Below are 10,443 nucleotides of genomic sequence, written 5' to 3'. Positions count from 1 at the left end.
ATCCCCGGGGAGACCCCCAGACTCAGCTGCCAAGTAGCTGAATCTATCACATGTCAGGGCTGAATATTCACTCTGCCTGCCGGGACCAGAGCTGTGTGTCCGGGCCGCCTGCAACGCTGGCCTGCTCCCCAAATGAATGTCCAGAGAATTCGTGTCCTAATCCTGCAGCCAGCTATATCTACATCTAATCACCGGAGCCCCAGCCAGGCTCTTCACCCTTGGGTGCTATTGCCTTGTGTTGTGGTGTTCAGATACATCTCACCAACAAACACACAAATGCTCTCTCTTTCTCCTTCTCCTCCTCCTCCTCCTCCTCCTCCTCCTCCTCCTCCTCCTTCTCCTTCTCCTTCTCCTCCTTCTCCTTCTCCTTCTCCTCCTCCTCCTTCTCACCAACAAACACACAAACACTCTCTTTCTTCTTCTTCTTCTCCTCCTCCTCCTTCTCTTTTAAAAAGATTTTTTTATTTATTTTAATACAAGGGATACAGGGAGAAAGAGAGGCCAGAGCACTGTTGACCTCTGAGTGATGGGCAGGGATCCCTTTGGGTTTTGTTTGTTTTGTTTCTTCATACTAGCAATAAAAAATAGATAAATAAATAAAAGCCAAGGTCAGATGGTGGCAAATCAAGTTGACCGCACGTTACAATGAATGAGCAAGGACCCTGGATTCGAGCCCTCAGTCCCCACCTGCATGGGGAAAGCTTCATGAGTGGGGAAGCAGGGCTGTTGGTCTCTCTCTCTCTTTCTCTCTCCCCTCTCTTCCCTCCTTCCCTCTCGATTGCTGGTTGTCTCTATCCAATAAATAAAAGTAATTAATAAATTAAAAATCCCAGAAAGAAAGAGGAAAAAAATAGATGTCTATATATCAGTCAGTATCTGGAGCTGGGGAGATAGCAGACTGGCTTTGCAAACAGACTTTCTGAGGCTCCCCAAATTGAACTGGGCTCCAGCCTAAATCCTTGTGCATGGTGCTGTGTGTCCCCAAGCAGTTGCACACCCCCCCCAGCCCCCAGGCTGCTCTCGGGTCCCCTCTGGCCCAGGGTGCTGACCCACCCCCACCGCCCACCCCCAGGTTCCAGCACGGACGGCAGCAGCGCTGGGCATTCAGGCAACAACCTGCTGGGTTCCGAAGTGGCCTTATTCGCCGGCATCGCGTCGGGCTGCATCATCTTCCTCGTCATCATCATCACGCTGGTGGTCCTGCTGCTCAAGTACAGGAGGCGACACCGCAAACACTCACCGCAGCACACGGCCACACTGTCCCTCAGCACCCTGGCCACCCCCAAACGTGGCGGCGGGGCTCCCGGGGCCAGCGGCCACCACAACAGCGGCTCGGAACCCAGCGACATCATCATCCCTCTGCGGACTGCGGACAGCGTGTTCTGCCCCCACTACGAGAAGGTCAGCGGGGACTACGGGCATCCCGTGTACATCGTGCAAGAGATGCCTCCCCAGAGCCCCGCCAACATCTACTACAAGGTCTGACAGCTGCAGGTGCCTTGGCTTTCCCGGAGGAAGAGACGCGCTCGATCGCCTGGCCCCCAGGCCCCCGAGAGGGGAGGGAGGGCACCCCTTGAGTCGGACAGCTTACCTAGTCTTAGCACGGGGGCAGGGGGAGACCTCGGCCAGCACTCCCCCCACCTGAAAAAAAAAAAGAGAAAAAAGCCACCTCCCGCATGTGGTCGCCTGGGCCCACGCGGGAGGCGCCGTGGCCGGTGGACCCCAGAGAACGAGCCAAGCGAGGGAGCCGGGGTGCTGCCCCCCCATCCCCGCCCGCACCCCCCATGCCACGCCTGGGAACGTGTCCTCGGACTTGGGGTACATATCTGCTCCTACGGAGGAGTGAGGCTTTGGAGAAGCTGCTTCAACTCTCACTGCTGTCCACCCTCCTCTGGCTCCCCCACGTCGTGATTCACGGATCGCTGGAGTTTGGGGGGACGGGTGGGGGAGGTCCCCTGCTCCAGCCCACCTCGAGCAGCACCGTCCACGTCTGTGGGAGAGAGGCAGCCGCCGCTGCCGTCGGAAGCCCCGTCTGCCGATCCCAAGCGACCGCCTTCCCTGGCAGGGCCTGGAATGGAGGAGATGGATGGTGGGACGGGGTGGGCAGAGGGGGGCCCAGCAGGAGCTGTCTGCACCCACAATTTTCATACGGCTGCCTCCTCCAGAAAGCAAGGGGAAGGCAGGGGAGACCATGTGGGGTCACACAGCACTTTGGTTCAACAGCAAAGGTTTGAAAAGGTGGGGCAGGGGTTACCCAGCCACACGGGCAGGCGGCTAAAGGCATTCACTCTTAGCAGGAAGATTTAAAAAAATAAAAAGAGGAAGAAGGTTCCCCCACACACACACACCACCACCACCACCGGCGCGGCCAGTGGGGGGAGGCAGGACTTGAGTGGTACTGGCAATAAAGAGTGACAGCCTCCTTCCCCGAGGCTGTTAGGGACACGGGGCCTGCCTGGGACCAGGGGTCCCACAGACCCAGCTGCTATTACTGATCACATTGTATGAAACACAGGGAAAGCATATAGGAGACAAGCAGAGAGCCAAATCTTGACTTACATATTGCAAAGCCAAAGGTCACACAGGCTGGAAGTCCATCTTTGGGGATGATAATTAAAAGAGAATTCTCATCTGTGAAAGGTTGGTCAAAATTCCTCTCCCCTTAGGAGCAAAATCCCCCTCCCCCCTACACACACACACACACACACACACACACACACACAGATACCCCCTTTCAGCCTTATGTCACTTGGGTGCCCTAGTTGGTGGAAGTACCGTCAAGGTCACGGAGGCCGAGTCAAGGTGAAACACACCTGTCTGTCACCCCGTACCCCTTCTCAAGAGACCTTGACCGTGGAGGTGAAGAGTTGGGCAGGAGAAGGGAGACAGGACATACTTATGACAGGTGTGTAGAACTCCTGGCTATCAGAGTTTTTGTAATCTATATATTTGAAGATCGCTCACACTCCACAACAGGTAATATGTGATGTTCCTTGGTTCAGATGAAGGAAAGGGGTCCATACTGAAACTGAAAAAAAGGGTATATATATATATATATATATATATATATATATATATATATATATATATATATATAAATAAAATGAGACAGCTTCTTCTGGGGGCGGGGGGTAGGCCAGGGGGAGAGGAAACCATCATCAATCCCCAAATAAGAGCAGATAGCAAAAAAAAAAAAGTTCCCAGGGCCTCTGAGAGCTGGTCATGTAGACCAGGACATGCCGCCCAAGTCGGCACCAGCAAACCAGATGTGAGCCTGGCCCAGATCGGCCTCCACCAGACGTCCCCGCCATTTCTTTCTCCTGTTGTGTTTTCCTTGCCTTAGGGGCTGAAGTGTCCGCAGGGTCACCCAGCAGGCACACTGAGGGGGGCTTGGAGTTCAGCTTCAGGGCCCCCTCCTCCCCTTCCCCTCCTCCCTCCTGGGAAACAACAAAATCAAGAAGAGTAAACAGGAAACCTACTTTTTTATGTGCTATGCAAAACAGACATCTTTTCACCTAGTCCTGTTACTATGGTAACGCTTTGCTTTCTGAATGGGGAGAGAAACTAAAAGAAGACTGTAGCAACAACATTTTGAAGGTTCGGGCAAGCTCCTCGAGTTGAAATACCTACAGACAGGAGTTAACAATGGTGAAAGGGAGCAGATTCCCTGAACTTGAAAATGGCGTTGGTTCAAAGTGTGCGTGCGTGCGTGCGTGCGTGCCTGTGTGTGTGTGTGTGTGTGTGTGTGTGTGGTGTGTGCGCGCATGTGCGTGCGTGCGTGTGTGTTATACATGTGAACATATATGTATGATATATATGCACGATATATATTATACATATCTCTATCATGGTTCTAGGTGGGTTGCCGTGGTAACCACCACCGCACAGACCGATTCCTTCCCGCCCTCCCTGCCCCCACCCTCTTCTGTTTAAGCCATCAAAAATGACCTTGAGGATGAGGAGAAGGGCAAGTAGGGGAACCATGGGCAAGAGTTGGATTTTGAGGAAATCAAATGTGTGTATCCAGTGTCAGTTAACTTTGGGTCATCGGCTAAACTGTGAAGAAGAAAAAAAAAGTCAGATGCATTGATGGAGAGTTACCTGCAACCAATGGAAAGATGTTCTGTGCGCCTGTTTTGTGTCCAGTGCAGAATACGACAATCTACCAACTATCCCTTCCTTTCTTTGAAGTCGGCTCAGCTTTGGGAGAGTTACTGTAAATGCCTTGCTTGTATTTCTCATTCCTAGTCGCCCGACTTTGGAAATTTGCACCACAATGTTTAAGTGAAGATGCTGTAAATAGGTCCAGATTTTACTGTATATGGATTTGGGGGTGTTACAGTAGCCTTATTCACCTTTTTAATAAAAAAAGAAAAAATACACATGAAAACACGACAGAAAATGGCTTTTCTTACCCAGGTTGTGTACATAGAGCAATGTTGGTTTTTTATAAAGTCTAAGCGAGATGTTTTGTATAAAATCTGAATTTTGCAATGTATTTAGCTACAGCTTGTTAAACGGCAGTGTCATTTCCCCCTTTGCACTGTAATGAGGAAAAAAAATGGTATAAAAGGTTTTGCCAAATTGCTGCATTTTTGTGCCGTAATTATGTACCATGAATATTTATTTAAATTTTCTTTGTCCGATTTGTAAGTAACACAGTATTATGCTTGAGTTATAAATATTTTTTTTCTTTCTTTGTTTTATTTTAATGGCCTGTCATGTTCCCCCCCCTCCAGTCCACTTCAGTCCACTTCAGTTCACATTGCAGTTAGCCCCAAGGCAAAAAAAAAAAAAATTGAAATCCGTGAAGTCACATTCCACGTCTGTTTCAAACTGAATTTGTTCTTAAAAAAATAATAATAATAAAATATTTTTTTCCTATGGAAAAATCGCCTTCCAAGTATTTTCCTTTTCTTCTTCTTTTTTTTTTTCTTTGCCTTTTGTCTTTCTTTGCCCCATTCTGTTGGTTATTTTAATTTGCCCCTGCTCTACTCCCCAGGGGTCACCATCCTCTGTACCCTCTGCCTGCCTGTGACATCTTAGGTGCTCAAGACAAAAGGGGAGTGTCAGCTATGGTTCCAAACAGGAGCCTGTCAGTTGCCCTATGGAACAATTGAACTCAGTTCACAACATTTCCTTAAGATTTATAAAAAATAAAACACCTGGGGCACATATTACAGTGCTCAAGGACCCAGGTTCGAGCCTCCGGTCCCCACCTGCAGGGGGAAAGCTTTACGAGTGGTGAAGCAGTGCTGCAGGTGTCTCTCTCTCTCTCTCCTCTCTCTCTATCACCCCCTTCCCTCTTGATTTCTAGCTGTCTCTATCCAATAAATAAAGATAATAAATAATACAAAACAAGCAAAAAGAAACCCCTGAACAGAAACCTTTCACCTGGTTTGCAGTCGGAATGGTAACTTGTAAGTGTGAAGCGCCGAGAGAGATGGTGATGAAGACCAGGGTTATTCAGGATACTGAAATCAGGGTGGAAGAGAGCACAGTGATAGGCAAAGAGATGGTCATGCCCGAGGCTCCAAAGTCCCAGGTTCAATCCCCATGCGCCACCATAAACCAGAGCCGAACAGGGCTCTGACAAAAAAAAAAAGAAAGGAAGAAAAATGGGATACTGAAGCCCAGATAGATCTGCTTTCCACTGCAGCAAAGCCTCAGCATATTCAATAAACAGTCTCAGGAGGAAAGATTAAGTTGCAAAGTCAAAAGCTTGGGAAGCTTCCCCTCTGCAGGCGGGGACTGAGGGCTCGAGCCTGGGTCCCTGGTGCATTGTAATGTGGGCGCACAACTGGGTGTGTTTTTGAAGGGGAGGAATTAGTGTTCTCAGTGAAGGAATGAATGATCCTATAGCTCCCAGGCAAAAAGAGGGAGAAATCTCAGGGAAGTGGCCTGTAGGTGAGGGAGGGTTACACCCAACAGCCCCCACCCACCCTCCGGCCCTGACCTGGCTGAGGGTTTGGGGTCCTCACAGCAAGGCTGTCAAGGTCCCATCAGAGCCCAAAGGATGTGGGTCAGCACGGCTGTTCCCTGGGAGAGGCTGTCACACCCTCCAGACGTCAAGCTTCCGGCCAGCTGTGGCTTTTCTTGAATTCAGAGAATCCACCCAGCGTGTCAGTGGCATACCTGGTTGAGAACACAGGTTACCATGTGCAAGGACCCGGGTTCAAGCCCCTGATTCCCCACCGGCAAGGGGGATGCTTCACGAGCGGTAAAACAGGGCTGCAGGAGTCTCTCCCCTTTTCTACTTCCCACTCCCTTCTCAACTGATCTCTGTCTTATCAAAATCAAATATTGAGATAGGGAGAGAGAGAGAGAGAGAGGATGGTCCCTAGTACTGAGATGCAGAAAGATCTAGCGACCAACCAAGTCTAGGTACTAATTCAACCCAGAGTCACACTTCCATTTTCTGCATATTCAGACCAGAGCAGGGCAGGGAATGAGGTCTGAGCCTCCGGGCAACATGTCATGTTGACCAGGCTTCCCTGTAGATCCCTCCCTGAGAGGGGCCAGGGGCAGATAAGTTATCTCCTGCCGCCTCCCTGGAATATTTGTGATGGCAGTCCTGCCTAGGCTCCTCCCACATGAATTTAGGGGAATTCACGCTTCCTTCCAGGCTGCTGGCTGGGCTTTGGGAAGAGACCCTTCTCTCTCTGTCTCTGTCTCTGTCTTTCTTTCTCTCTCCCCCACCAGGGTACAACAAAGCTGGACTACAAATCTAGACACACAAGGGTTTCTAGACTTGTTCACCCCAGACGCAGATGGACTTGTGACCCCCTTAAAATAGAAGCTCTGAGAAGCACGAGCCCCTGGCAGGGCACCCCCAAGAATGCCTGTGTCTCCCAAACACTGCAGGGTCAGAGTTTTGGCTGCCAAATATTCCCACAGTTGGGGGTGGGTGGGGGCGGGGGTTCTTGTTGAAGAAGACATGGAAATGTCCCCTGGAAGGGCCACAGTTCACCTCCATGACCCGAGGGACATGCCATCTTCTTGAGCCACTGCCACTTCAGACACAAGGGGAGACAGGAAGGATGGTGGCCTCCCACCCCCAGCGTGAGGGGGTGGGGGTGTAAGTGAGTGAGTCTCCTTTATTCCAAGAACCCGGGAGGCTGACGGGTGGCCTCCTAGATACAGATGCCTTAGAAATTGGTTCTCCCTCTCAGGATGGAAGTGGACCTGCCCTACGGCCAGCAATTCCTCTCCTGGGGATATTTCCTAAGGGACCAAACACACCCATCCCCAAAAGATCTCTGTGCACCTGTGTTCACAGCAGCACAATTTGTTAACGGCCAAGACCTGGAAGGAACCCAGGTGTCCAACAGCAGAGGAGTGGTTGAGAGAGTTGTGGTCTATATACACCATGGAATACTACTCAGCTGTGAAGAATGATGAAACTGTCTTCTCTTCATGTTGGAGAGAGCTTGAAGGAATCCTGGGAGTTGAGATCAGCCAGAGAGAGCAGGATGAAGATGGGCTCATCTCACACATGGACAGAAGTGGAGACATCAGAACAGAAGGAGAAACACCAAGCAGAACTTAGACTGGGTTTGGTGTCTTGCAGTAAAGTAAAGGGCTCTGGGGAAGGGGGAAAAGAAGGGCCTGGAGTGGTGTGGGTGGTGTGGGGACTTGCAGGTCTTGCTGCAGGATGATGGACTGAATTTGGGGCGAGAGGGTTTTGCAGACACCATTCTTGGTGAGGGGAGAAGTTGTACCTATGTGCCGACAACTATGTTGCTAACCATGAACCTCTGCATTAAACTAATAATAATAATAGTAACAACAACAATAACAACAATAATAATAAACAGTCCTGAACTCACACCCAGTTCTGAAAGGGCCAATTTCCTGTCCCCCCCAGCACTACAGCCCCTCAAACAGACTCTTCAGAAGAACAGGGAGGGGGGTGCCTGTGTGGGCCCCACATGCTTCGTGCACGGAGACTGAGACTCCCACACCATGAACGGTATAATCACACGTTCCAAAGTCCTTCCCCATCAGACACTCAAGAGTTACATTTTTTTTTTCCTTCCAAGGAATGAACCCAGGGCTTTGTGAATACACATATGATAAAATTAGGCAGCTTTCTGGGCCCTTTTTAAATGTTTTTGGTTTTTTTAATTTTAAAAAAATATTTATTTATCCCCTTTTGTTGCCCTTGTTGTTTTATTGTTGTAGTTATTAGTATTGTTGTTATTGATGTCGTCGTTGTTGGAGAGGACAGAGAGAAATGGAGAGAGGAGGGGAAGACAGAGAGGGGGAGAGAAAGACAGACACCTGCAGACCTGCTTCACCGCCTATGAAACGACTCCCCTGCAGGTGGGGAGCCGGGGGCTCGAACTGGGATCCTTACGCCGGTCCTAGTGCTTAATGTTTTTGTTTTTTATTTAAGGAGAGAAAAAAAGGAGAAGGGGAGAAGGAAACAGAGAGAGAGAGAGAGAGAGAGAGAGAGAGAGAGAGGCCACAGCACCACCCATCATCCCTGGATGTCCTCCGGTGCTGAAGATGGAACCCAGGGCCTCAGGTATGGCAGGATCTGGGCTTCCCGTGTGCAGAGCCAGAGGGTCCAATTCCACCCCAACTGGACCGTGATGGGAGCATGGGGACTATGAGCACCACAACAGTGGAGAAGGACAGTGTTGTCTCTTCCCTGGGACGATGTCTTTGTTAAACAGCCCTCGGTCTGTGCAGTGGTTCAGCCACCTGAACGGATGTGTTAGCATGTGTGAGGATGGACGGGCGGGGGTTCAAGCCCCCCACTCCCCACCTGCAGGCGGGATGCTTCAGGAGCCGTGGAGCAGGGCTGCAGGTGTCTCTCTGCCTCTATCTCCCGCTCCCCTCTCAATTCCTCTCTGTCCTATCCATTCAAATGGGGGGGGGGGGATGAAAAGAAAACATGCCCCTGGGAATGGTGGATTCATAGTGCTGGCACAGAGCAATAGCAATGACTCTGGTGGCAAAAACAAACAAACAAGCCCCAGTCTCTTCAGTGAAAGACGCAGGTCTCTCTCTCTCTCTCTCTCTCTCTCTCTCTCTCCCTTTCTCTATCTCCCCTTCCCCTCTCAGTTTCTCTCCATCCTGTCCATCAGTAACCCTGGAGGAGAAAAAAAAAAGAAAAGAAAAAGAAAGGAAGGAAAGAGGAAGGGAAGGAAGGAAGGAAGGAGGAAGGAAGGAAGGAGGAAGGAAGGAAGGAAGGAAGGAGGAAGGAAGGAGGAAGGAAGGAGGAAGGAAGGAGGAAGGAAGGAGGAAGGAAGGAAGGAGGAAGGAAGGAGGAAGGAGGAAGCAAGGGTGTTTCTGTTCTCTCAGGTGCTCACTCCTTGAAGGGAGACTGGGAACAGGAGGCTTGAATGACTTGAACACGACACCTGTGTGGTCTCCCGCTGCACCTGCCCCCACCCCGCCCCAGACCATTTTAAAGTCAGGCCCTCAGCCTCTCCGCTCTGGGCCCGGCCTCTCTGAATCCGTGACCCATGATGCAGAGACAGCTGGGCCCAGCCGACGGGAGGGGCCAGGCAGCACGGCCGGCCAAGCCCTTCCAGGAGCCAAGGAGCCGGTGGGATTGTTCTGGGATGAGTTGAAGCCTTTGTTTCCTGCGGACCACACATCCTGGGGCTTCAGATAACTGCATTCCTGCTCCTGGCTTCCAACACAACCAGGCCCCCAAGCGGCCCCACCCGCAGATGGGCCCCACCCGGGCGTCTCCCTTTGGACTCTGCCCTCACCTTCCCCAGATCTCAGCGGTGGTATCTGCAGGGCCTCAGAGGGGAAGCACATGGTTACTTTCAAAGAGGCCTTGGGAAGACGACACCCCCACCCCGAAGATACCAGTGCAAGCCAAGCCATGCAGAAATGTCTATAGATATATTCTCTAATTAATTATTATTATTATTATTTTGGCAACGGAAGCCTCTCTGTACCTTTCAAAGCAGGCCTTTGCTGTGACGACGTGGGCTGGACTCTGTGGATCTGGCTCCCCAGAACCGGAAGGAAGGACCAGCAGCTTTTTGGTTCTCTTCTTTCCTTTCTCCTCCCCCTCTGCCTGCCCTGAATGCTCTTGATGATTCTCTTAAAAGCCATAAAAAGGGGAGTCGGGCGGTAGCTCAGCGGGTTAAGCGCAGGTGGCGCAAAGCACAAGGACCAGAGTAAATAAAGATCCCGGTTCGAGCCCCCAGCTCCCCACCTGCAGGGGAGTCCCTTCACGACTTCACGAGCGGTGAAGCAGGTCTGCAGGTGTCTGTCTTTCTCTCCCCCTCTCTATTTTCCCCTCTTCTCTCCATTTCTCTCTGTTCTATCCAACAACAACGACATCGATAGCAACAACAATAACTACAACCATAAGGAAAAAAAAAGGGCAACAAAAGGGAATAAATAAATATGTTTTTAAAAATAGCCATAAAAGGCCAAGTTCTCTGGGTAAAGCTTTTATTTATTTATTTA

The 10,443-nt window shown here is 50.6% G+C and overlaps 1 protein-coding gene across 1 annotated transcript in view; it reads left to right on the top strand.

Annotated features, from left to right (window-relative positions):
* Positions 1-4,696, top strand: part of EFNB2 (ephrin B2) — a 56,449-nt gene extending 51,753 nt beyond the window's left edge. The window contains exon 5 of the mRNA XM_060191852.1: positions 1,073-4,696. Within this exon, the coding sequence (XP_060047835.1) occupies positions 1,073-1,485 (413 nt within the window). The 3' untranslated portion in view covers positions 1,486-4,696. The remainder of the gene's footprint in view (positions 1-1,072) is intronic.
* Positions 4,697-10,443: the final 5,747 nt, after the last annotated feature.

Source organism: Erinaceus europaeus, chromosome 5 (assembly GCF_950295315.1).
Source record: "Erinaceus europaeus chromosome 5, mEriEur2.1, whole genome shotgun sequence".
Classification (NCBI taxonomy): Eukaryota; Metazoa; Chordata; class Mammalia; order Eulipotyphla; family Erinaceidae; genus Erinaceus; species Erinaceus europaeus.
Note: the sequence above shows the minus strand (reverse complement) of the source record. Positions and strands in the feature narration are given on the sequence as shown.